Here is a 27,619-nt window from a genome sequence, read left to right on the forward strand (position 1 = left end):
CTGCCCCGCCCCGCCGCCGGCCCAGGAGGAGCCCCGCCCCCGCGCGCCGCCCGCCCCGGAGCCCGAGCGCGGCGGACGCGCCCCGGCACCCCCTCCGGCCGGGCTGGGAGCCTCCCTGGGAAACTTGGTTTCTGCAGGTCTGTGCCTCCACCTGGGGGGGGGGGGGGGGGGGGGCTCGGGGTTCCCCGCAGCAGTTTCCTGCCTTTAAAGGCGCCGGGAAAACCCCGCAGGCAGTTTCCCCGGGAAGGGGTCGTTCAAAAGTTCAGCAAGAGTTTACGGTGCCCCGATTGTGCGGTAAACAGCTTTCCCTTACCTTGCCTGAGGGAGTGCAATCTGACTTAAAACCAACCAACGAAACGAAAACGCTTTCTAGAAGGCCAGTTTGGAAATGCGGGTCAAAATTCAAAAGCATTAGCTTTGGCCCAGGAATTCCACATCGCAAATGTGTCTTAAGTAAACAGTCAAATGTGCGAATACGTACGTACAAGGATATTTATTGTTGTTTATGCCCGGGAAAACCCGGACCTAATCCGTCCCACAATAAACGATTGGTTAAGTAAATTATAGCAGCTTCCAACAGTCGCATATGCTGCCGCCATTAAAAATGATTAACTATCCATTCGATTTGTTGGCATGCAAAGAAGGCAGGCATAGCCAAATTTTAAGTCGAGGCCGGGGGAAGTTTACAAAAGCTTATGTATAGTGTAAATATTTTCTTGTAAGTACATCTGTATGTATATACCTATATATTATATAAGTTAGGGAAAATACAGTTTTAAAAACGGATTCTTTCCGAGTGCTGCAATTCTGAGTGTTAGCAAATTTTGTTCAAAAGGTATGACAGGTGTGTTCTGGCGTACCGTGGACACAAACACGGTGCCTGTGACTCCCGCGCCCCCTACGGACAGCAGGTACCTTTGCCCCACCTGCGCCCCCTGCTGCGCGGAACGGCAAAGCGCAATCAGACCTTCCCTTTGAAGGGCTGGTTTCCTTTGCTCCTTTGACCCAAACCACATCTTTCCAATAAAGCCTATCAAGCAAGCAACTCCAGCAACAAGTTTCGCTGCTGACCGCAAATGACGCCTTTTTACTCAACTGATGCTGCTTCCAAGCCCACCAGGTTTTATTACAAAAACTGTGATTTTTTTGCAACTTAAAAATTCTTTATTCATTGAAAAAATTCCGGAGTCTTTAAAACATATAGAAAAGCAGAGAATAATAGGACAAATACTTGTCTGTGTAAGAAAAAAAGTAGAGAATATTATGACAATAGGTAGATTGAACAACTTTTCTTTTTGTCATATTTATTTTAGAACCTTCTTTTAAAAGAAAAAAAATGTTAAAGATATGTTGGAAATGCTTTCCCTTGCATTCTCCACCTTCCCTGAAGGTAACAACTGTCCTGAGGTTGCTGTATATCCTTCCCACCCATATTTCTATACTTTACTGCACATACCTTTATCCATATGATGTAGGAAAGATGTTAGGGTTCGAAGCCGACGGCCAAGAAAGAATTCTGGGGACGTCTTTGGTGCAAAAAGTGGTTTTATTAAAGCACGGGCACAGGACCCGTGGGCAGAAAGAGCGGCACGAGGGTCATGAGGAGTGGCCCATTATAGACTTTCAAGTTGGGAGAGTGTTCAGGATAGCGTGAGTCTCTAAGAAATTTTGGAAGCATGGTTTCCAGGACTTTGAGGGGGCTAGCTCTTGTTGGGAAAAAGTCATTTATTACTGTCTAATAAAACCTGAGTCATGAGACCCTTCAGATGTATATCGGCGGGTCATATGCTTGGGGGATGATTGCCAACATGTATCTTGGGGGGTAGAGATAAAGGAGGTTTCCAAAGGAATTTTTATATGTTAAAGTAGACTTACAGGATCCTGGAGGGTTGGGCTAACATTGCCTTTTGCTCTTAGCAAAGTATTAACATTGAGGCCGTTGAGTCCCTAGAGGAATGTCACTCTGCCTGTTTCAATAGGCTGTAGATAGTAAGGAAATTTAATAATTTTTCTTCTGCCTTTGTTTCCCACATCAAATAGATACTAAATAGAATTTTTTCAATGTTTTAAGATTTTATAAATAACATCCTATACATTTGTTTACTCATCATATTTTTGAGAATCATTTATGTTCATATGTGTAGATCTAGTACATTGATTTCAAAGTCTTAATAGGATTCCACGGTATGAATATCCACAATTTTTCTATTCCCCAATTGATGGACATTTGATGTATTTCATGTTTCACTATTGCACAAAGTGCTGCAATGGCCATCTTTGTGTATCTGGTATCTCGGGCTAGAAATGGAATAGCCAGGTCACCTTTAGTAGATATATGAAATTGTCTGTTCTCCTGTGTGGTTCAACTGAGATGAGGAAGCTGAAGAGACTCCATAAAAATCTGGATATAGTGCCCATAGGCCTACAGAATGATGGGTGGGAGCAACTGTGATCTGGGAAGGCCATGGCAATGAAGTGATATTTCAGTGTAGATTTTAAAGAAGTAAGGGAGTGGAAAATGGTGATATGGGGGGACCATTTTAGGCAGAGAGAACTGCAAGAGCAGTGTGGGAACATGTTTGGTGCATTCACAGAATGGGAAAGTGGCCAGTGTGGCTGGAGCAGAGGGAGGGTGGGCCAGAGTGGAAGGAATGAGGCCATAGCGGTAGTGGAGTCTAAGACAAGAGGCAGACTAGTCAGTGTCTTGCAAACCACAGGGATTTTGGCTTATACTTTGAATGAGAAGAGAATCCTTACAGATTTTGAGTAGATGTGTGCCATGATTCTAGTGTCTGATTCCAACTGGGTTGGGAGAGAATGAAGGTGGGTGGGTGGAGGGAAGAGCAGAGGCAGACAGATCAGTTAGGAGGCCATTGCAGTTATCCATGTGAGAGATGACTATGGATTTGGCCACCATGGGAGTGGTGGAGGGCATGAGAGGTGTTTTGCTTATGGAGATATTTCAAAGAAACACTCAGTAAAATTTGCTGAAGGATTGGATGTGGAGTTGGAGGAAACGAAAGAAGTCACACATTAGTCCAAGGATTTTGACCTGAATGATAGAAAAGTAGGATAGAATAGAATAGAAGTATCACAGGGCACCTGGGTGCACAGTCAGTTAAGCATCCAACTCTTGGTTTCGGCTCAGGTCGTGCTCTCAGGGTCAGGAGATCAAGCCCCACATCGGGCTCCACACTGAGCCTGGAGTCTGCTTGAGATTCTCTCTCCTTCTCCCTCTGCCCTCCCTGTGCTCTCTCTCAAAATAAATAAATACATCTTTTTTAAAAAAATAGAATTATCACTTACTGAGATCAGGAAGGATGCAAAAGGGACAGGCTTGTGGTCTGAGGTAGTGAGGATTCAAGCATTTGATTTTTAACAAGAAAAGTTTAGCAAATGTTTAGTAGACAGTTGGATGTAAAGTTTGGAGTTCAGGGGAGAAGTCTGGGCTGGAGATAGTAACTGGGGAATCATCAGCAAATTGGTAGTTTTGAAGCCATGACCCAGGATGAGAATGCATGGAGTTGCAGAAGAGAGGAGGGTCAAGACTGAGTCTTGGCTGTGCCAAGTCAGAGAGACAAGGAGGACCCAGAAGGAGACTGGGAAGGAATGTAGTGATTTAGAATGAAGTTGGGAGGGAGGTGTGTGGGAGTGAGAGTGGAGGAAGGGAGTATGGAGTCCCAGAAGCCAAGTTAAGACAAATTGCAACATCTTTGAACTGTGTTAAATACTGCTGAGAGTTCTGATGAATCCTGAGAATTGACCCTTGGATTTGGCAATGTGGAGTATTAACAAGAACAATTTCTCTGGAGTGGTGGAGAAAGAAACCAGATTGGAGTAGTTTTGAGAGAATGGAAGGAGAATATTTAGAGACAGTGACTAAGGTGACTTTTTCAAGGAGTTCTGGTGTAAAGAGGAACAAAGATGAAGAGATTGGGAGTTCAAATATGAGAGAAAATGTAGCATTTTACGCTAATTAGAACCATATATTAGAGCAAAACAATGATGATATAGTAGAGGAAAGATAATTGCTAGAGTGAAAGAGTGGTTTTCTTGAGTAGACAAGCAGGAATGGAATTCAGTGCTCAACGGGGAGGCGTTGGCTCTTGACAAAGTTCATTCAGGAGAGGAGAGGAAAGTACAGGTAGACAGGTGCAAATAGGCTAGTAGAGTTTTGTGGGGAGGATGAGGAAATGCTCTTCTGGTTGCATTTATTTTCTGCATGAAAAATGAAGCATCATCTGCTGAGAGAGGGGAAGGAAGGAGGTGTTGGAAGCATAAGAGAGGGAAGGAGGTATAAGATAGAGTAAATGGGCTAGGGAAGGGGAGTAGAAAGGGTAGTAGGATTGCTGCTCCCTCTTGAGGTTGGGACCCAGTCATGAATTTCAAGTAAAACAAGTCAGCATGGATGTGTATTTTCTTCAATTGCAACCAGCTGCTCAGGCTCAGTATAGTCCGTCCAGGGATGAGTTGGATTTAACCTGGGTAGAGGACAGAGGAGGAAAGGAGTTGAGGGTGAATGCAGAGGGATGATTAAAAGGATGCCCACAGTCCAGTGCAGTGGGGCTGAGGAATTGTTGGCAGCAGAGGGAAAGAGTTGGAGGTGGTAGCTGGAGAGTGGGATGCTGGCGATTGAGATTATGGAGAGGATAGGGCCACTGGTAATAATAATATCTAGTATTATTATTATTATTCCCTCTATATTATGAGGGAATGCATGGCTGAGGTAGGTTGTAGTATAAGATCTATTAGAGGAGAGAATATCCAAGAACTAAGAAGCTGGGGGAATGAAAGAATCTCTACATAGCTATTAAAATCACTAGAATTATGGTAGGGGCAGTGTTGCTTTGGGATGGTGAGTAGCGCTGAAATGGTCAGTGAATGAGGGAGTGATGGGCCTCTGTGGATGAGTGCACCCAGGAGGGGTAGGTTTCAAGGGCTGGAGGGAGGAACAGTGATCTGGAATGAGCAGTGACAGTCGGATGCCTACATCACCTCTAGGCCCTGAGGTATGAGGGATGCAGTTGAGGACAGTATGGACCACTAGAGGGGGATGTGTTCAGGATGGCATTTAGATCTCAGAGTGCCCTGTTCCTTTGGAACTGGATCACCTGGAGAGATTATTTTTTTTTATTTTTTAGAGCTTTTAAAATAATACAGATGCCTGGTGCCATCCCAGACCATTTAAATCAGAATCCCTGAACCTGTGTGAGAGTTCCTGTTTCCTCACATTCTGACCAATATTTGGTATTATCAGATGTTTTAATTTTTGTCCGTCCCAGGTGTGTACAATGGTATCTCCTGGGTGTCTTAATTTGTATTTTCCCATATCCTAATGAGGACGCATTCTTTATATCTTTGATCTATTTACTTTCCTGTTGTCCATCTGTTTATATCCTTTGCTAATTTCCCCCCACTGGGTTTGTTATTCATTTTCCTATTGGCTTGTAAGAACTCGTTATATATTTTGGATATTAATCCTTTTGTAGTTATATGTATTGCAAATACCTTTTCCCTGCATGTGGCTTGTCTTTTTTTTTTTTATTCAGCAGATTTGGATTTTAATATCAATATTTAAGTTACCAATTTTATTTCTAGTGGTTTGTATATTTTATGATATAATTTTCATATAGCTTGTTTTAAAGCTGTTGGTAGACACAAGTATTTATTGATTGATTTTCCAGGGAAAGAGAAAGGCAGTTTTTTAAAAAGTAAAAATCATCAAAATAATGTTTTGCTCTGTCTATATTGGGATAGTATATTTGCCATTCTTAGACTGTTATTTTACCTATCTCACTATGACACTGTTGTTTTTTTTTAAGATTTTATTTATTTATTTGAGAGAGAGAGCAGGGGGAGGAGCAGAGGGGGAGGGACAAGCAGACTCTGTGCTGAGCATGGAGTCTGACTTGGGGTTTGATCCCACAACTCCGAGGTCATGACCTGAGCCAAAATCAAGAGTGGGTCATTTAACCGACTGAGCCACCCAGGCACCCTGTCACTGTTTTAAAAATAAAGCCAATGCATGTACCTAGTAAAAAAATTCAAAAAGGACAAAAGAGCATGAAACGGTGAGTAAAAACCTCTCTCTCCTTTGGTTCTTCTGCTCAAAGGTAACAGTTTCTTAAGATTTTTATGCATATACCAGCATATATATGTAGACCCTGGTGCCAGTTTCCTGTGGGTGTCATAACAAATTCCCACAAACTGGGTGGCTTAAAACAACAGAGAGGTTCATTCTTTCCCAGTTCTGGAGGCCGGAAGTCCAAAATCAAGGTGTTGGCAGGGCTGTTGGCTTCTGATGGTCCCAGGCATTCCTTGGCTTGTGGCTGCACTCCAATCTCTGCCTGTTTTCCCACCTGTTCCTCTCTCTCTGTCTCTCCTCTGTGGGTCTTATAAGGACACGTGTTATCTTCCAAGGCAGCCTGGTGCAGTGCAGAAGCACACAAATGCTGGGGCTGAATTTCATCTGGGTTCAGACCCCCGGCCCAAGTACGCACAACCTGGGACAGTTACCTGATGGCTCCTCACCCCAGTTTAAGTGGGGATAGAGATGGGACTTATCTCAGCATCTTTATGAGGGTAAAGTGAGTTACTATTTGTAAATTACCTCAGAACAATGCCTGGCCAGAAGATAACCTAAGTAAATATCCGACAGACCAGATTTTATGCAAATGATATCACGCTCTCCTTGTTTTTCTTCACTTAATAGTATATCCTGAAGTCTTTCCATCCCAACACGTAAAAATGTAAGGCTTGTATAGAATTCCAAAGCTCCTTACTATAATAACTACTCTTCTGTGTCAAGCACGATTCCAGACACTTTATATTCATTATCTCCCTCAAAAATCACAAATACTCCCATTTGGGATAAATAAATGGAAACTCTGTGAGGTTAAGCAACTTGCCCAAGATGTTCTTGGTATTGTGAGTTCAGCCCAGTACTGTCTGTTTCACTGTGATGCTATCTTCTATACAAGCTGACTTCTGTGGGTTTATCATCTCCTTAAAGACATTTCTCTGGGGCGCCTGGGTGGCGACTGCCTTCGGCTCAGGTCATGATCCTGGAGTCCCGGGATCGAGTCCCGCGTCGGGCTCCCTGCTCGGCGGGGAGTCTGCTTCTCCCTCTGACCCTCCCCCCTCTCATGTGCTCTCTCTCATTCTCTCTCTCGCAAATAAATAAATAAATAAAATCTTAAAAAAAAAAAAAAAGACATTTCTCTGAATTCTAACAGCCTCAACAGGAATTAAAACCTCAGCTGGCCCCTTTCTCCTCTGCCTGTTTCACAAAGCTGGCTCCCAGTGCCACAGACAGTTGCGGCTCCCTCGCTGTTCCCTTTTGCTGGCCCTCCCTGGGCCTGAGAAGACTTCCTGTTATGGTTGATGAGTAAGAATGAATAGTAAGAAGCTAGCCTTTCCCTTCTCCCTGAAAGCAGAAGTGATTCTTACCCAAACGTCTCACTTTGTTAGGGGCCAAATTGTAGGGTCTTAACTTGTTTTTCATAAAGATGAGGTAATGCTGGACAGCGGGATCGATTCTAGAATAGTTATTTAACTCATATGTTCAGTTCTTTATAGGATCTTGATTAAGTGGAAAGTCTTGGGAATTGGATATCCTGGCTGCCTGTTAACCAGACACCATCTTTTTGTATCAACCTTTGTTGATTGTTCTAAAATTATTCTAAATGGCCTTTAGAAAATTGATTTTTATTTAGTCCCGCAGCATCTCAGGGTCATTTATTATTCTAGAATTAAGAATGCATGCATCTATTGGCCCTTACTAGCTGCGGGACTTTGGGCAAATTCTGCAGCCTTTAAGGCTTAGTTTCCTCATCTACAAAATGGGCACAATCATAATATCTACCTCGAGGGATCGTTATTACCATCAAATGTGATAATGGCATAGAAAGCCAATAACAGTGTGTAGTACACAATGAAAGCCCAATAAATGTGATTAATAGTGTAAAAAAAAAAAAAAGAATGAATCCATCTAATAATACCAAATGTTGGTCGGAAGGTGGGGAAACAGGATGCAACTTCCCCCAGGTGTGGCTACATACATAGGCATCAACTACTAAACTTTCCTTGAAAGTTGATTTTTAAAAAAACAAATCTTGGACCTCAGCTTATTTTACTTTAAGGTACCTCATCCAGCTAAAGTAATGCTCCAAAATAGCTTGATAACGGTGGTTGCAACTATTTTGCAAATGTTAAATATGCTGATCATAGAAAACAGGCCACATTCAATAACTCTACCCTGGTGACACTTTTTAACACTCTGGCTGCAAACTCTTACAGACAAATCTTACCTTAGGAGAAATATTTTCCTTCCCACTAAAATTGTCCTAAAATGTGTGCTCGTACGAACTTAAAAATTGGATTACTGTTTGAGCCCGTAGCCCAGACCAAAAAAAAAAAAAAAAAAAAAAAAATCTTGCGGGCCTACGTGCTTTTCACGTGACTTTTGAAAAGGAAATTCCTATGTCGGTGTAATTCCAAGGAGGCTCAACAGATGGCACAAAATCGTTTCTGTGGCACCACGGTACTTAAACCAAGGAGCTGCATTTTGTCAAGCACTTGCTTTCCCCGTGCGTTCTGAAAGTTACTGTCTCTTTTCCTGGGAAAGAAACCCCCTGGTAAGTAAGCAGGCTTTTGTGGCTTGTTCACATTACGGCCTCGAGTACCCCAAATGCGCGAGAGAATGCGAACGATGGTGACACCGGAGACAGGTACCGCCTTTTGGAAATGTTTGCCAGCTGATTTTCAGCGTCCTTTTAATTTCCAAGAACGATAAAAAAAAGTGGGGGTGTCTTCCTGGACTGTCTTGAAAAGACGTAAAAACAACTAGCACTTGCAGCCATTGTTCAGGGAAAACACTGATGCTATTTCTTCGGTTTCTGTCTACATTTCTCACCTCTCTCTAGCTGCTGGCTTCCAGTAACGTTTACAGCAGTCTCTGCCCCTCGCGCGGCACCCAGCCCAAGTTTTGTGTTTTTGTAGGAGACGGACGGGAGCCTTTGATCGCCCCCCGTGACGTCACTTGGGGTGTGGTTGTTCCTTCGGATCTGTCACTCAGGTAGCAGCACTTGGAAAGCAGGGATTATGTCAGCGTTCTTCGAATTTCCAGCCCCGGCTCCTGACGCCTGGCACAGTCCGTGCGCTCGGAATAAACATTTATTAAATGGTGGAAGTGGCAGGGATGCGTCTAGCACGGCTGTCTTCCAGGTCTCTTACCTAAACTTTGGCAAGTAAAGCAATGCCTTTCTTTCTGTCTTAGTTGACTTAACTGTGGACTCACACTTACCTCAATGTTTTGCTCATCGTGTCTTTTTCGTAGTTTTAATTTTCATAGATCCTATCCACCAGAGTTCCCTGCCCCCTTGAAATAGAGCTTCTTTTATCTGTCTTTTTTTTCTCCCTCTTTTTGTTGGATGCATTAAAGAAAAAAAAAATACTTTTACCTTTGATCTCTTTTTACTTGCTTTTAAAGCAAATTATGAACTCTCTGACCGTCTGCTCCCTCTTTTCCCTCTCCTTTATTTTGCTTAAATAGAAAAGCTGGCTGGCTTGTTAAGTGTATACACTAGGAGCTACTTGAGAATATAAATGCTCTTGGAGGAATATTTGTGTTGGGGGGGGTGGGTAGGATGTTCTCAGGGCAGCTGGTCAACTTTCCTACATAGTGGCGGAGTTTCAGTCCCCTGAATAGACACCATGGAGAGACCACTCAGTGCGTTCTCATCCATGAGTGTCAAGGATCTACTATCGTGTGGAAGAGGTTCTCTGTATGTATCAATATTCCAAATAATATAAGCAGGTTTCTTTAAGTATAAAATATTTTTACATTAGCTATATTTTGAGACAAACCTTTTGAGTTACAAAATGTTCAAAATCAGAAATTTTACAACTATATACAAAAGTATAAGAAAGAAAATTAAATGTATCTATGATTCAGAGATCCAGAGATAACCACTATTAGCATTTGGTATATCGCCTCCTCTTTTTCCCGAGGCTTTGTGTATTTTATCAGGTTTTAATCATATTTTACAAAATTTGAGTCCTACTACATACATGATTTTGTATTCTTTTATTCATTATATTATTTATAGCTTATATTTAATATAAATATAAATTATATTTATATAACATATTCTATTATTTCAAAAGTACAGTATTTGAGGCTGCATGAGGCTACCTATTCTGTGTTTTAGGTATACAGTAACTGATTAAACTGTTTTCTAGACTAGACTTCATTTTTTTTTCAATTTTTTATCACGTTACAAGCATTTTCATAGTAATAGTTTTATGTGTATTTCTGATAATTCCTTTAGGGAAAATTCTGAGAAGTGGAATTGCTAAAATAAGGGGAAGCATGTTTTTAAGGAATTTCTGTATGTGACCAAATTGCCCTTCAGAAAGCTTGTACTAATTTTTCATTTCTGCCAGTAGTAAACAAGAGTTCTCATTTTAGTCACACCTGCCAATGCTGGCTATTATATTTTTTAATTCTTCCAGTTTGGTAGGTAAAAATAATCATACATTTTTTAATCTTGAAGAAACAAGAATTCCCATTTGATTCACTTTATCTTTTTATGCTTGAATAAATTATAGACATCATAACATTCCCTCTGTAAATGCTTCATTCTATATCTCTTAAAAGAAGTACATTTTCCTACATGGCCAAAGCACATTATCAAAAATTAACATTTATTATCTTTTAATAGAATCTAGTGCTGGGTCCATTCTAAAATCCCTTCTTCCTTTGTTATTCAAGTAACTTCTTTGCTGGGTCTGTCTAAACTGAGATCCAGAACATGATTCATCTAGATGTTAGGTCCTGTCTTGTTTTAATATGCATTTTTAAAAAATTCAAGTATGGTTGACAGGCAGCGTTACATTAGTTTTAATACATTAGTATCAGTTCACAATATAGTGACTCAACAAATCTAAATGTTATGCAGTGCTCACTCCAAGTGTGGTTACCATCTGTCACCATATGATACTATTACAATGACATTGACTATCTTCCCTATGATGTACCTTTTATCACCTTGACGTATTCATTCCGTAACTGGAAGCCCATACCTCCCACTCCACTTCACCCATTTTGCCCATCTTCCCACCCCTCTCTGCTCTGGCCACCACCTATTTGTTCTCTGTATTTATGGGTCTGTTTTCTATTTTTTGTCATTTATTTGTTTGTTTTGTTTTTTAGATTCCACATATAAGTGAAATCATAGGGTATTTGTCTTTGTCTGACTGGCTTCACTCAGCATTACAGGTCCATCCACGTTGTTGCAAATGGTAAGTAATAATTACGGTTGAGGAATATTCTATTGTATAAATACTGTATAAATATCTTCTTTATCCATTCATCCATGGATGGACACCTGAGTTGCTTCTATATCCTGGCTTTTGTAAATAATGCTGCAATGAACATAGGGAACATTTTTATTTTTTGTGAGATTGGACATAATTCATATTATTAACTATTGATTTTTAATTCTTTGGTATATTTTCTGAGCAAATAATGTGCTCTTCTTTTTTATATATTATCGTTATTTTTTAATTAATTAATTATTTTTTTGAGAGAGAAAGAGTGCAAGTGGGGGGGAGGGGCAGAGGGAGGGAGAGAGAGAATCTTATGCAGGCTTCACACCCAGTGTAGAGCCTGATGGGGGCCCTATCTCACGACCCTGAGATCAGGACCTGGCCGAAATCAAGAGTCAGATGCTTAACAAACTGAGCCACCCAGGCACCCCAATAATGTGCTCTTCTTAATTTTGAATGTTGAAAATTTGAAGAGTACAGGTAACAGCTAAGAGGAAAATAAAATTCCCTTATAATCTTACCATGTAGAGATAATTACTTAGTATCTTGATAATGTATCTTAATTTTCCCACGTGTATCTATACATATTTATTGCTGTACATTTTAAAAATAAACTTTTTGTCACTTACATATAGATGGTGTGCAATTTCCCATGGAATTAGGTTTTCATTATTTTTAAAGGCCACATGGTAATATTTAATTATATGGAGATAACCATAATTTACTTGACAACCCACTATTTTTAGATAATTAGATTTCCTTTTCAAAAAATAATTTATTTTGTACTGGCCACTTTATCATACTCTTTTTTACTGGTTTTAACAGTTTTTCCATTACTTCTCTTGGATTTTCCATGCTAACAATCATATATCTAAAAATAGTGATCATTTTATTTTCTGCATTCCAATATTTCTCTCTCTCATTCCTCCTCTCCCACCTTAATTATAATGGCTGGAACTTCTAGAACACTGTTAAATAACAGTGGGCATTTTTGACTTTGAATTTAACAGAAATGCCTTGGGAGTGGGATATTTAAGTTAGGTAATATTTTTTCATCAAGTTTTCAAAGTATCTTTTCAATATCTACTTTAATTAAAGTTGTATTTTTAGTCAGAGATAAATGCTGAATTTAACAGGTGAATTTTTAACATCTGTGGAGATGCTCATCTGCTTTTCTCCTTTTATCTATTTATGTATTATCATCATAGATTTGTTAATAATAATAAGCCATTCTTACAGTATTAGGAAAACCCTAATTAATCATTATGTATTACTCCTTCAGTTAGGAGCTAGATGGATTAGGATTTCTTCATTCTGAGCTTCTCCCCACCACCAAATGATTGGAATTTATCTCTTTTATTTGTATTTTCTAGTAATTACTCTTAATTTTATAATATACATACTTAGACTTGTATTTTTCTAGTAACATCTTGAATTAACTGGTATCTATAGATTCTCCTTAATCAGGCAAGGATCACAGCATGCTTTTAGTTCACTCTCTCCCTCTCCCCCATTGTCTACTAACTCCCTTGTAATTGTTGGCAATTTTAGTTCCACATTTTTATTAAAATTTTTGTCATTCATACTTATTGGAATTTAGCACTAATTTTTCCTACCTTCTTTGCAAAGTATTCCTTCTTGTGTCCCCTTTATTGCCTTTTTTTGTTGTTGTTGTTGGGGAGTCAGTTTATTTTTCAGAGGATAGTCTGTCCTCTGGTAATTTAGATGGTGGATCTGTCTTCCAAGTCTTTTAGTATTTCTTGTTTATATCATTTGGCCTCTTGTGCTGTGTTTTGGGAAAATTCTCTTCTTGGTCTTCCATCTCACAAATTCTCACATCAGCATTGCCACTCTGCAACTCAACTCATACAATGAGTTTTCCATTTCAGTTATTAAGTTTTTAATTTCCACGATCCCTATTCCATTCTTTTTTAGAATACTTATCTCTCTCTCAGGATATCTATCTATTATCAATGCTATTCTGCTCTTTTATCTCTGTTTTCTTCTCTCTCTCTTTTTTTTTTTTCCCCATTTTAAAATAGTTGTTTGGGTGTTAACTTCTCTTATATCTTGAGTTTGGTTCCTTTCCATCATGGTGGGGTTTTTTTGTTTCATGCTTTTTGATTGTGCAACCCAAATTGTAGTTGAAGCTCCATGTCAAACTGCTTGTTGGTCTGTTTTCACAGCCTGTTTGTCAGAAGCATGGGCCAAACTAGTCTGTATTAATTTTATATTGCTGCTGTAGCAAATTACCACAAACTCAGTGGCTTAAAAAACACATCTATTATCTTACAGTTATGTAAGTTAGTACTCCAACATAGGTCTTGTTGGGCTTATATAAAGGTGTTGGCAAAGCTGCATTCCTTCTGGAGGCTCTAGGGGAGAATCCATTTACTTGCCTTTTTGAGTTTCTGAATGCTACCTGCATTTCTTGGCTCATGGCCCCTTCCTCATGGCAACTCAAGCCCTTCTCACATCAGGTCACTCTGACCTCCTCTTCTGCCTCCCTCTTCTGTTTTTAAGAACCCTTGTAATTAGACTGGTTCTACTTGAATAATCCAGGATAACCCTCTTTTTTTTTTTTTTTTAAAGATTTTATTTATTTGAGAGAGAGAATGAGAGAGAGAGAGAGCATGAGATGGGGGGGGGGGGTCAGAGGGAGAAGCAGACTCCCCGCTGAGCAGGGAGCCCGATGCGGAACTCAATCCCGGGACTCCAGGATCATGACCAGAGCCGAAGGCAGTTGCTTAACCAACTGAGCCACCCAGGTGCCCCAGGATAACCCTCTTATTTTAAGGTCAATGAATTAGCAAATTTAATTCCATCTTCAACTTGAATTTCCTTTTTCCATGTAATAGCATATTTGCAAGTTCTGGGGTTAGGAGGTGGACATCTTTCAAAAGCTAGTACTCTGTCATAGTCCAGTCTGCTTGTGATTTTCAGAAACTTCTCTTGGTTTCAGTTCCCCTAAAGACTTCTCTTCCTGGCTTTAAATATGTGTGTGTGTAAGTGTGTGTATTTTTCTCCCCCATCATTTAGGGGATTTAGGGCAAGAGGAGGAGGCTAGAGTATGTGCACACGACATTGTTGACTCTCATAATTTTTAATGTTTGTAATTGAAAATGTGATTTTCTTGATCCAGAAAATGTTTAGAACGTTTTAAAAAGTGGTTTAAAAAGTTTATTTTGTAGTCTGAAAAATGACTTTACAAATTTCTGCTTTGGAGTATTTATTTAAAAATTTATTTGACTTAAGAATCAATATTAGCAAATGCTCCATGAAACCTGGGGACTTAGTACAATATTCTTTTCCTATAGGTTCAAAGTCTCTATTAAATCCTTTATTAATTATTTTATTCAAATCCTCATATGCATATCTTATGTGCTTGATCTATTTGTGACCCAGAGAAATGCACTACATGTCTTCACTATCAATATCTCCTTGTGTTTTTAGCATTTTTGCTTTGTAAATTTTGATGCAGTTATTCACTGTGAAGTGTCTTTATCTGTTATATTTTCATTGTGAGCTATTTGTTTTAACCAGTATGAAGTAGTAAACTCTCTTATCCTCATTGCCCAATTCTCTGATACTTTGACCTAATGGAGTATTACATATACAAACTGCAATTCCTGATGAATACAGCCCCCTAGTGTTCTTATCTTTGCCCTTTTACAAGTATTGTTGTATGGCTTACACATCTCAGAATGCAATATGCACCCACCCTAAAGTCCCTCCCTACCTCTTATTCAGTTCTTTTTCCCCCCTAGATTTATTGAGATATAATTAACATATAACACTGTGTAAATTTAAGATCTACAATGTGATAATTTGATACATACATATATATAGCAATATACACACATATATAACAATATATATGTATATATTGCAAAATGTTACCACAAAAAGGTTAACAAATCCATCACCTCACATAATGACCTTTTATTTTCAGTTGTGAGAATCTGCTGTCTTAGCAACTCTCAAGTATATAATACAGTACTGTTAACTATAGTCATTAGGCTGCACATTAGATTCCCAGAACTCATTCATCTTATATCTGGAAGTTTGTACCCTTTGACCAGCATCTCCTCATTTCCCCTGTCTCCAAGCCCTTGGCAACCCCCTTTCTACTCCCTGTTTCTATCAGTTTGGCTTTTTTAGATTCTCCTAAGTGAGATCATACATTTATTTTTCTCAGTCTGACTTTATTTCACTTAGCATAATGCCCTCAAGTTCTATCCATGTTGTCACAAATGGCAGGCTTTCCTTCTTTTTATGGCTAAATAATATTCCATTTTATATATATCTCACATTTTGTTTACCTATTCATCTGCCATTGGACACCTATGTTGTTTTCATGTCCTGGCTATTGTGAATAATCCTGCAATGAATATACTGAAGCATGATTTTTTGGGACAGTGATTTCATTGCCTTTGGATATGTGCCCAGAAGTGGGATTGCTGGATCATATGCTAATTCTATTTTTAATTTTTTGAGGAAACTACTGTTTTCCACAATGGCTGTACCAATTTATCTTCCCACCAATGGTGCACAAGGGTTCCCTTTTCTCTACATCCTTGTCAACACAGGTTATCTTTGTCTTTTTGAGATCCATTCTAACAAGTGTGAGGTGATAGCTCATTGTGGTTTTGATTTGCATTTCCCTGATGATCAGTGATGTTGAGCATCTTCTGATGTACTAGTTGGCTATCTGTATGTCTTCTTTGAAAAAATGTCTATTCAGGTCTTCTGTCCATTTCTTAATCAAATTATTTTAAAAAATTTATTATTATTTCCTATTGAGTTCTCTGAGTTCCTTATATATTTTGGGTATTAATCCCTTATCAGATAACATGATTTATAAATATTTTCTCCAATTTTGTAGGTTGACTTTGCATTTTGCTGCTTGTTTCTTTTGTTGTACAGTACTTTTTAGTTTGATGTACTTTCATTTGTTTATTTTTGTTTTTGTTGCCTATGTTTTTGGTGTCAGATCCAAAAAATTATTGCCAAGACTAATGTCAGGAGCTTTTCCCCTATATTTTCTTCTTGGAACTTTATGATTTCGCGTCTTTTAGTTAAGTTTTTAATCCACTTGGAGTAAGCTTTTTTGTAAGTGGGTAAGATAGGGGTCCAATTCTTTTACATGTGCATATACAGTTTTTCCAATACCATTCACCACTGAAGAGACTACATTTTCAAGTATTTTTGCCTCCCTTGTCAAATATTAGTTGTCAAATATTAGTTGACTGTATAAGCATGGGTTTATTTCTGGGTTCTTGATTCTGTTCCACTGTTCTACATTGTCTGTTTTTATGCCAACACCATACTGTTTTGATTACTACAGCTTTGTAGTATAGTTTGAAATCATGAAGTATGATGCCTCTTTGTTCTGCCTTAAGATTGCTTTGACAGTTGGAGTCTTTTGTAATTTCATATGAATTTTAGAATTCTCTTTTCCACTTCTGTGAAAAATGCCCTTGGGGGGCGCCTGGGTGGCTCAGTCATTAAGCGTCTGCCTTCGGCTCAGGTCATGATCCCAGGGTCCTGGGATCGAGCCCCGCATCAGGCGCCTTGCTCTGTGGGAAGCCTGCTTCTCCCTCTCCCACTCCCCCTGCTTGTATTCCCTCTCTCACTGTGTCTCTGTCAAATAAATAAATAAAATCTTTAAAAAAAAAAAAATGCCCTTGGAATTTTAATAGAGATTGCACTGAATCTATAGATGGCTTTGGGTAGTATGAACACTATAACAGTATAATTCTTCTGATCAATGAATACTGGAATTGTGTCTTCTTCAACTTCTTTCACCAATGTCTTATAGTTTTCAGTATACAGGTCTTTCACCTCCTTAGTTAAAATTATTCCCAGCTATTTTAGTCTTTTTGATGCATTTGTAAATGGGATTTTTTTTTATTTCTTTTTCAGATAGTTTGTTGTTAATACATAGATATGCAACTGTTTGTATGTTGGCTTTCTATCTGCAACCTTACTGAATTTAATAGTTCTAACAGTTTTTTCATGAAGTCATTCAGACTCTCTACATATAAGATCATACATCTGCAAACAGATATGCAAACAGAGGGAGGGACAAAATTCCTTCCCACCTTTTGTCAAGGAGTCTATTTTCCCGAGACAAAGCTTGAGTATGATGGATTTTCCTTAAAATGGCTCCTGATACCTTTCCATGTGTGTAGATGCTTTTGGATCCCACCATCAATTTTCTATCCTTCTTTGTTTTTGATGGCAAGGTGGGTTTTTAGAAGTTTCTGTGTTTTCATGGGTGTTTTGGTGGCAGTTGGGAGAGGCTGCAGAAGAGGAGCAGTGAGGGACTTTTAAAAATTCTATTATTTATTTATTTATTTATTTATTTTGAGAGAGTGAGTGAGTGTGTGTGTGTGTGTGTGTGTGTGAGTGGTGGGGGGGTGAGCAGAGGGGGAGGGAGAAGGAGGGGAAAAGAATCTCAAGCAGACTCCATGCTGAGTGCAGAGCCGAGGCGGGGCTTGATCTCATAACCCTGAGATCATGACCTGAGTCGAAACCAAGAGTGGGACGCCTAACCGAATGAACCACCCAGGCACCCCTAGGGACTTTTAACCGTATGCCATTTTGTAATGAAATTCTCCCGCCCAGAAGAGTTTTACTCTTCCAAAGAATGGTTCATTGAAACCCTACTTACCTCTTAACTATTTTACTATTTCCAGTATACCTTCAGGTGATGAACAGTGGGTCCTTTTGTTAATAAAACTGAACAACAAGTAGTCAACATCTGCTTTCAATTGTTCCTGCTACACAAGGCCCTACTTAAGAAATGTCTGCTCTTGTCACCTGGGAGCTTCTAGACATTTACCTGTGTAGATCAGCTCTTGAATAGGGTATAGTGAACCTCACATTCCAACCCTTTGTACCAGTCTCAAGTATGGCGTCTGTGGCTTCGTGCACCTGCCTCCACTCTTCAGACAGGTAATCTTTACTCATTCACTCAGCATCAGTGTCATGAACATCAACGCCTCTAATCTGCTGTAGTACAGTAAGACTTTCTGGGCTCTGGGAAAACTGTTATCCCATACATACAGCAGCTTCAAATTGACATGCCTTCTGACTTCTTCAATGTACTTTTTAATATTTCACTCTCCTTTCCTGTTTTATCTGCATGTCAACTGTAGGAACTTGATGTTTTCAGATTATCAAATGCCAATTCCTATCTCTCTCAATTTGTTGCTTTTAGTCTAGTGGAATTGGAAAAACACAAATCCATTTTTATGGGAATTGTGTCAAAGAATGAGATCCTGTGACTAAAAAAATTTCCCGTGGCCACAAAGGGTGGAGTATTTATGTTATCTCATCTGCCTCTTCCCGGTCTGTAAGAGTACCTCTAACGTCTACGTGTAGGTGGTTCCAGGCAGGTGCGGCTGTGGGCACTCTGGTGTAGGTGCAGGATGCTGCCCTGTGGACATCACAGCTGTCATTGCTGCTTTTAGGATGCTGCAGTGGGAATTAGGCAGCTGGGGAACCCTGTCTGTCCTGCTATCTTTTGTTCCCTGCAGGGGCTCATAAATGCTTTTCCGTGCAGATCAAAGCTGGAATGGTATAGACTCATGAGTGTTTGTCTTAGTTTCTGGGACTAGCTTCTTGCTTGATCTTTTGCACAATTATAGTCCCACTGCTTTGTCTCAGTCACAAACATGGGGTCTGTGGGCTGCTGTGCCTGCTTCTACCCCTCAGCCAGTCATAAATGTCCAGTTTGGTGTGTCATATCTTCTCAAATGGCTCCATGAACAGTGGTATCATCTCTCCCAGCCCAGCTACAACTGGTATTGGTGAGGTCCAGTTCATGGAGGTGGAGGGAGTAGGTGGTTCTTCCTTGTGACACAAACTTGGCCTTATTCCAATCTTCACCCTCACAAAAGGATTTATCCTGTCATGTACCACAGAGATTTAGGCATCAAGCCACAGGTGGATGGACCTTCTAACCTTCACCCACCTTCCTCCCCATTCCTTTTCTTTAAAGATTTATTTGTTTTTAGTTGAGAGAGAGAGCATGTGAGCATGAGCAGGGGGTGGGGCAGTGGGAAAGGGAGAGTGAATCCTCAAGTAGACTTCCTGCTGAGCATGAGCCCAATGTGGGACTCGATTCCAGGATCCTAAGATCATGATCTGAGCCAAAATCAAGAGCTGAACACTCAACCAACTGAGCCACCCAGGTGCCCCCCATTCCTTTTATCTCATGTTGCCTTGGCCAAACTAGCTGAGGATCTGAACGTCTGGCCAACTGCGTGCATGGCTTCACAATGACCACCAGGAGCTTATCTCACACTCATCTAATGTTTTCTGGTAACACAGTGGACATTCTATGTGTGTCAGGTTTTCAGAAAAGAGCTAGAAAGTTAACCCTAGGTAAGATTAGTCCCTGGAGAAAGAGATAAATGGGTTTGTTAGCCCTTGACCCATGAGAAGTCACTGGTTGCAGCAGATGGCTGAGTCTAGTGCCAAATTGAATACTGGTGTAGACTTTTGAGAATGTCTTGTAGTTTCTGGAAATAGCTCCTTGATTGCCCTTTTATACAATTTTAGATTATCAAACTGAGTGATATAACCTTTTGGAGGGATAAAGGACTGCCTTTTAAAAGAGAATAAAGTATCCTCTAAGTCCAATGAAAAGAGACCATAGTCATGTAGTTAACTTCTAAGACAGTTGATTTAAAACCTTTGTCTAGTAAGTAAATGCCTGTGCTTCTTCAGTAACCATTTCTATTGATTTTTTCTTCTCCTTTTTTTCCTGTTTTTTAAAATCCATTTTGATTTTATTTTTGTGTATGGTGTAAGTAGTGGTCCAATTTTCCCAACACCATTTTTTGAAGAGACTGTCTTTTCCCCATTGTATAGTCTTGCCTCCTTTATTGTAGATGAATGGACCATATAAATGTGGGTTTACTTCTGGGCTCTCTGTTCTGTTCTATTGATCTATGCATCTATTTTTGTGTAAGTATAGGTTTTTTTTTTTATTACTACAGCTTTGTAGTATATCTAGAAATCTGAGGCTGTGATACCTCTGCCTTGTTCTTTTTTCTCGATTGCTTTGGCTATTCAGGGTCTTTTGTTGTTCCATACAAATTTTAGTATTTGCTCTAGTTCTGTGAAATGATGTTGGTATGTTGATAGAGATTGCATTAAATCTGTAGATTGCCTTGGGTAGTATGGACATTTTAATAATATTGGTTCTTCCAATCCATGAGCATGGAATTTTTTAAATTTGTGTTATCTTCAATTTAATTCATCAATGTTTCATAGTTTTTGGAGTACAGACCTTTCACTTCCTTGGTTAAGTTTATTCCTAGGTATTTTATTATTTTTGGTGCAATTGTAAATGGGATTGTTTCTCTTAATTTCAAATCGGACAACAGAAGAATTTGTAACCTTCCAAAACTGAATCAGGAAGAAATAGAAAATTTGAACAGACTGATTACTAGCAATAAAATTAGATCAGTATTCAAAAAGCTCCCAACAAAACTCCAGAAACAGATGGGTTCACAGACAAATTCTATCAAACTTTAAAGAAGAATTAATATTTGGTCTTCTCAAACTATTCCAAAAAATAGAAGAGGAAGAAAAGCTTCCAAATTCATTCTATGAGGCCAGCATTACCCTGAAACTAAAACCAGATAAAGATACTACAAAAAAAGAGCTACAAGCCAATATCTCTGATGAACATAGATGCAACAATCCTCATCAAAATACAAGCAAACTGAATCCAATAATACATTTTAAAAAATCACTCATCACTATCAAGTGGAATTTATTCGAGGGATGTAAGGGTGGTTCAGTATTTGCAAAACAATTAATGTGATACATCACATCAAGAGAAAGGATAAAACCATATGATCATCTCAATAGATGCAGAAAAAGCAGCTGACAAAGTATACATCCCATTCATGATAAAAACTCTCAAATCAAAGTAGTTTTACAGAGAACATACCTCAACATAATAAAGGTCTTATATGAAAAGCCCACAGCTAACATCATACTCAGTGGAGAAAAACTGAGAGCTTTTCCTCTAAGATCAGGAACAAGGATGTCCATTCTCACCACTCTTATTCAACATGATACTGGAAGTCCTAGCCATAGCAATCAGACAAGGAAAAGAAATAAAGGCATCCAAATTGGTAAGGAAGAAGTACAGTTTTCACTATTTGCAGATGACATGATTATATACATAGAAAACCCTAAAGAGTCCATCAAAAAACTGCTAGAATTGTTAAATGAATTCAGTAAAGTTGCAGGATACAAAATTAATATGCAGAAATTTGTTGCATTTCTATATACTTCTCCTCTTTTTAAATTAATGGACTCTATTTTTTTAGAGACGTTTTAGTTTTATAGAAAAATTGAGCAAATAGTCCAGGAGTTCCCATAGACCCCTTCTCCACTCTGTATACTTTTCTTATTACAACATTTTGCATTAGTGTGGTACATTATATAATTGATATATTATTGTTAACTAAGGTCCATAATTTACATTTGGATTCAGTCTTTGTGTTGTATAGTTGTGTGGGCTTTGACAAATGCAGAAGGTCCTGTATTCACCATTACAATATCATATGGAACAGTTTCACTGTCCTAATAATCCTCTGTGCCCTGGTTATTCATCCCTCTCTTCTCCCAAACGCTAGCAACCATTGATCTTTTTATTTTCTCTTTAGTTCTGCCTTTTTATGAATGCCATAAAGTTTGAATTATACAGCATGTAGCCTTTTCATATTTGTGTCTTTTACTTAGAAATATGCATTTGGTTCCTCCATTTCTTTTTGTGGCTTGATCACTCCTTTCTTTTCAGCACTGAATAATATTCCATTGTATGGATGTACCACAGTTTGTTTACCTTTCTACCTACTGAAGGACATCTTGTTGCTTTCAGTTTTTGGTAGTTGTGAATAAAGCTGCTAAAACATCTACATGCAAACTTTTTCAGTGGACTAGATTTTCAGTTCATTTCATTAAATACCTAGGAATGTGATTGATGGATCATATGGTCAGAGTATATTTATCTTTGTAAGAAACTGGCAGACTGTCTTCCAAAGTGTCTGTACCATTTTGAATTCCCACCAGCAATGACTGAAAGTCCCTGTTGCCCCATAGCCTCACCAATATTTGGTGTTGTTTCAGGATTTTGGCCACTCTAATGGTATCTCATTATTTTAATTTGCAATTCTCTGATGACATATGATATTGAGTATCTTTTCATATGGTAATTTGCTATTTGGTGAGGTCACTGTTCAGATCTTTTGTCCATTTTAAAAATTATTTATTTATTTATTTTAAGATTTTATTTATTTATTTGACAGAGAGAGAGAGAGACAGTGAGAGAGGGAATACAAGCCGGGGGGCTTGGGAGAGGGAGAAGTAGGCTTCGCACTGAGCAGGGAGCCTGATGCAGGGCTTGAACCCAGGACCCTGGGATCATGACCTGAGGCGAAGGCAGACGCTTAACGACTGAGCCACCCAGGTGCCCCTCTTTTGTCCATTTTTAAATTGCTATTTTCTTATTGCTGAATTTAAGGGTTTATTGTACATTTTGAACACAAGTCCTTTATCAGATATGTGTTGCGTAAATATTTTTTCCCAGCCAGGGGCTTGTCTTCATTGTCTTAATGATGTCTTTTGCAAAGTAGAAAATTTTTAATTTTAGTGAAGTCCAACTTAACAATGTTTTCTTTCATGGATTGTGTTTTTGATGTTGTATCTAAAAAGTCATCTCCAAACCCAAGGTCACCTAGTTTTTTCTCTATATTATCCCCTAGAAGTTTTTTAGTTTTACAGTTTACATTTAGATTTATGATCCATTTGGGGCTAATTTTTGTGCAAAGTGTAAGGTCTGTGTTAGACCCTCCCCTCTTTTTTTTGATCTTGTTGTTGCATGTGGATGTCTTATAGTTCCAGCACCATTTGTTGGAAAGACTGTCTTTTCTTTACTGAGTTGCCTTTGCTTCTTTGTCAAAGACCAGTTGGCTATATTTGTGTGGGCCTATTTCTGACTTACTCATTCTGGTCTGTTGATCTGTCTGTCCATTTTTTCACCAATACCATATTGTCTTGTTTACTGTAGCTTTATAGGAAGTCTTGAAGTTGGGTAGTGTCACTTCTCTAACTTTGTTCTTTTTTTTCTCCCATAGATGGATAATACTTTGTAATTTATTTGCATGCCTTCTATTGTTTAAAGTAGGCATTTTGGGGGCACCTGGGTGGCTCAGATGGTTAGGCATCTGCCTTTGGCTAAGGTCATGATCTCCAGGTCCTGGGATCGAGCCCCACGTTGGGCTCCCGGCTCAGCGGGGAGTCTGCTTCTCCTTCTCCCTCTGCCACTACCCCCCTGCTCATGCTCTCTCTCTCTCTGTCTGTCTCAAATGAATAAATAAAATCTTTAAAAAAAATAAAGTAGGCATTTTGAATATTGTAATATGGTAACTCTGGAAATATTACAATGTAGTAACTCAGATTCTCCTCACTCCTAGGGTTTGTTGTTGCTGCTTGTCGTGGGGTGTGGTTGGTTGTTTGCTTAGTGACTGCTCTAAAGTATTGTGTAAGGACTGTATTCTTTATGTGTGGCCATTGAATTCTCTACTCCATTAGCTTAGTGGCTAGCTAGTGCTTTGATGGAGATTTTCTTAAACACCTAGAGAAAAAATAAAACAAAACTTCTGATCTTTGTAGATTGGCTCTGTGTTGATGCATTTCCTCAATGCTTATCCAGGCTATTTACAACTCTGCCTTAGCCTTCACTTTATGCTTTCACAAAGCCAAAGGTCAGCCAGAGGTGAAAGTTTAGGATTTTCTTAGATCTTTTGAGCTTCCATACAGCCCTGGACATATGTGTAGCTTTCTAGATTTCATGGTATACATAGAGTTTTCCAAAGACCCCCCATCTCTTTTCCCAGGCTCTTCTTTCCCTGGCTTTTTGGTATGTGTGCTGTTTGTTACATTTGTTATTCCTTGTTCCAGGTGCCTGTGGCTAGTATGTTTGCCTTTAAAGATTTTCAGTAAACATTACCCAGGAGGCTGCTCCAGCCCTGAGAAAATTCTGAAGAGGGTGAAACAAAGCCAAGCCTCTGAGTGGATCCCTCAGAGAGTGCCCAGACAGGATAAAACACAACCATAATTCTTGGGTAATAATGTCTGTATTTCCTCCCCTGGCACCAGCAAGCTGCATAACTGGGAAAATATCACACTTCAGTATGTGGACAGAAATGACTCTGATAGTGAATGAAAAGATCATTGAGATTTTGTGTTTTAAAAGTGGAGGTTTGAGAGCAATCATCCAATATTTATACATCTTAATGTTATTATATTTCTAGAATTTGGACACATAGCCAGAAGTTCTGAAGAACAGCAACAACCATTTCGGGAATAGCCAGTTCAACATCATGACCAAAGACAAAGACTCTATCACAGGAAGCTTTCATTTTGTGTACATTGTGACCTTAATAGTTGGAACCATAATCCAGTTCTCTGATGAAAGTGAATTTGCAGTAGACATGTCAAATATGAAGCTTATTCATGTCCCAAAAGACCTGCCACCAAAAACCAAAATCTTAGATCTGTCTCAGAACAACATATCTGAGCTTCACATCTCTGACATGAGCTATCTCTCAGGGCTAAAAGTTTTGAAACTTTCTCATAATAGAATCTGGTGCCTTGATTTTAGCATTTTCAAGTTCAACCAGGATTTGGAATATTTGGATTTATCTCACAATCAGTTACAGAATATATCCTGCCATCTTATCACAAGTCTCAAGCATTTAGACCTCTCGTTCAATGACTTTGATGTCCTGCCCATCTGCAAGGAGTTTGGCAACCTGACGCAACTACATTTTTTAGGATTAAGTGCTACAAAGTTACGACAACTAGATCTGCTACCAATTGCTCATCTGCATCTAAGTTATATCCTTCTGGATTTAGAAGGTTATTCTGCAAAAGAAACAGAAAGTCCTCAAATTCTGAATACAAAAACACTTCACCTTGTTTTCCATCCAAATCAGTTATTCTCTGTCCAAGTGAACATATCAGTTAATAGTTTAGAGTGCTTACAACTGACTAATATTAAATTGAATAACAACAACTGTGGAGTTTTAATTAAATTTTTATCAGGACTCACTAGAGGTCCAACTTTACTGAATTTTACTCTCAAACATGTGAAAACAACTTGGAAATGCCTGGTTAGAATTTTTCAATTTCTTTGGCCCAAACCTGTAGAATATCTCAATATTTATAATCTAACAGTAGTTGAAAGGATTGATAAAGAAGATTTTCATTATTCTAAAACAGCACTGAAAGCATTGAAGATAGAACATGTTAAAAATGAAGTTTTTATTTTTTCACAGACAGCGGTATACACAATTTTTTCTGAGATGAACATTATGATGTTAACCATATCAGATACACCTTTTATACACATGCTTTGTCCTCCGCCATCAAACATATTTAAGTTTTTGAACTTTACCCAGAATGTTTTCACAGATAGTGTTTTTCAAAATTGTTCCCAACTAGTTAGATTGGAAACACTTATCTTACGAAAGAATAAATTAAAAGACCTTTACAAAGTAGGTCTCATGACTAAGCATATGACATCTTTGGAAATATTGGATGTTAGTGGGAATTCTTTGGAATATGATAGACATGATGGAGATTGCACTTGGGTTGGGAGTATAGTGGTGTTAAATTTGTCTTCAAATATACTTGCTGACTCTGTTTTCAGATGTTTACCTCCTAAAGTGAAGGTACTTGATCTTCACGATAACAGAATAAGGAGCATTCCTAAACCAATCATGAAACTAGAAGCTTTACAAGAACTCAATGTTGCTTCCAATTCTTTAGCCCACCTTCCTGACTGTGATACTTTTAGCAGTCTTTCTGTACTGATTATTGACTCTAATTCAATTTCCAACCCATCAGCTGATTTCTTCCAGAGCTGCCAGAAGATTAGGTCCATAAGAGCAGGGAACAATCCATTCCAATGTACATGTGAGCTAAGAGAATTTGTCCAAAGTCTAGGCCAAGTATCAAGTGAAGTGGTAGAGGGTTGGCCTGATTCTTATAAGTGTGGCTATCCAGAAAACTATAAGGGAACCCCACTGAAGGACTTTCACATGTCTCAGTTATCCTGCAACACAACTCTGCTGCTTGTTACCATTGGGATCACTGTGCTGGTGTTGACTCTTACTGTGACTGCTCTCTGTATCTACTTTGATCTGCCCTGGTATCTCAGGATGGTGTGTCAGTGGACCCAGACCCGGCGCAGGGCAAGGAACATACCTTTAGAAGAACTCCAAAGAACCCTCCAGTTCCATGCTTTTATTTCATACAGTGAACATGATTCTGCCTGGGTGAAGAATGAACTGGTACCTTGCCTAGAAAAAGAAGATATAAGGATTTGTCTCCATGAGAGAAACTTTGTTCCTGGCAAGAGCATTGTGGAAAATATCATAAACTGCATTGAGAGAAGTTACAAGTCCATCTTTGTTTTGTCTCCCAACTTTGTCCAGAGTGAGTGGTGCCATTATGAACTCTACTTTGCCCACCACAATCTCTTTCATGAAGGATCTAATAACTTAATCTTGATCTTGCTGGAACCCATTCCACAGAACTGCATTCCCAGCAAGTATCACAAGCTGAAGGCTCTTATGACACAGCGGACTTACTTGGAATGGCCCAAGGAGAAGAGCAAACATGGACTTTTTTGGGCTAATATTAGAGCTGCTTTTAATATGAAGTTAGAATTAATTGCTGAAAACAATGATGCAGAAACTTAAAAAAAAGTCAGGAAATTCTATTTAAGAAACCGTCATTAATTGGATTCTGCTGAACATGATGGTTTTGAGTTGCTGTCTAGGTGGTGCCTTTATTAGCTCTACACATTCAGGGAAGACTTAATGGAAACTATATTTCAACTAAGCTAGTGAGCAAGGCTGAAGGCTGAGGTGATGCTCAAACTTGCCTATTACAGGTACCTCAGTCCCTTCTGGTTCAACCATTCTTTTTCAAATGGAAACACTCTTGAGTACATGCTCATTCAAGGACATTTGCTCTCCCTTATCCTTTCCCAAATGGATTCTGTGTGAGCAGGAGATTATGGGACTTCATGGCAGCAAGGAAAGGGTCAACCTCTGAAGTGTACTCAGTGGCCCTGGGAGTGTCTTATGGAGCCTCACTGGCCTCTGGGTGAGCTTTGTCATCCTGTTCAACTTCAGAGCTTGGGAAAGAATTAGACCAGTTATGAAAAATAAAGATTTTTTGTTCA

The 27,619-nt window shown here is 39.0% G+C and overlaps 1 protein-coding gene across 3 annotated transcripts; it reads left to right on the top strand.

The window, feature by feature from the left end:
• The first annotated feature begins 81 nt into the window (after positions 1 to 81).
• TLR6 (toll like receptor 6) lies at positions 82 to 27,619 on the top strand. Of its 3 annotated transcripts, none has more exons than XM_035005134.1 (3): positions 82 to 137; positions 11,216 to 11,304; positions 24,678 to 27,619. In XM_035005134.1, the coding sequence occupies exon 3, from the start codon at positions 24,747 to 24,749 to the stop codon at positions 27,129 to 27,131; it is 2,385 nt and encodes a 794-aa protein (XP_034861025.1). In that variant the 5' UTR covers positions 82 to 137; positions 11,216 to 11,304; positions 24,678 to 24,746; the 3' UTR covers positions 27,132 to 27,619. The 3 variants fall into 3 exon arrangements, with proteins under 3 accessions (XP_034861025.1, XP_034861024.1, XP_034861026.1); XM_035005133.1 differs by lacking the exon at positions 82 to 137 and adding an exon at positions 7,959 to 8,636; XM_035005135.1 differs by lacking the exons at positions 82 to 137; positions 11,216 to 11,304 and adding an exon at positions 7,959 to 8,636.

The sequence above is a fragment of the Mirounga leonina genome, unplaced genomic scaffold (assembly GCF_011800145.1).
Source record: "Mirounga leonina isolate KUSES-001 unplaced genomic scaffold, KU_Mleo_1.0 Mir_129, whole genome shotgun sequence".
In the NCBI taxonomy this organism is placed as follows: domain Eukaryota; kingdom Metazoa; phylum Chordata; class Mammalia; order Carnivora; family Phocidae; genus Mirounga; species Mirounga leonina.

Bases quoted from the DNA above. Each gene is read 5' to 3' on its own strand.
- TLR6 (XM_035005134.1), top strand. From the start codon at position 24,747: ATGACCAAAGACAAAGACTCTATCACAGGAAGCTTTCATTTTGTGTAC.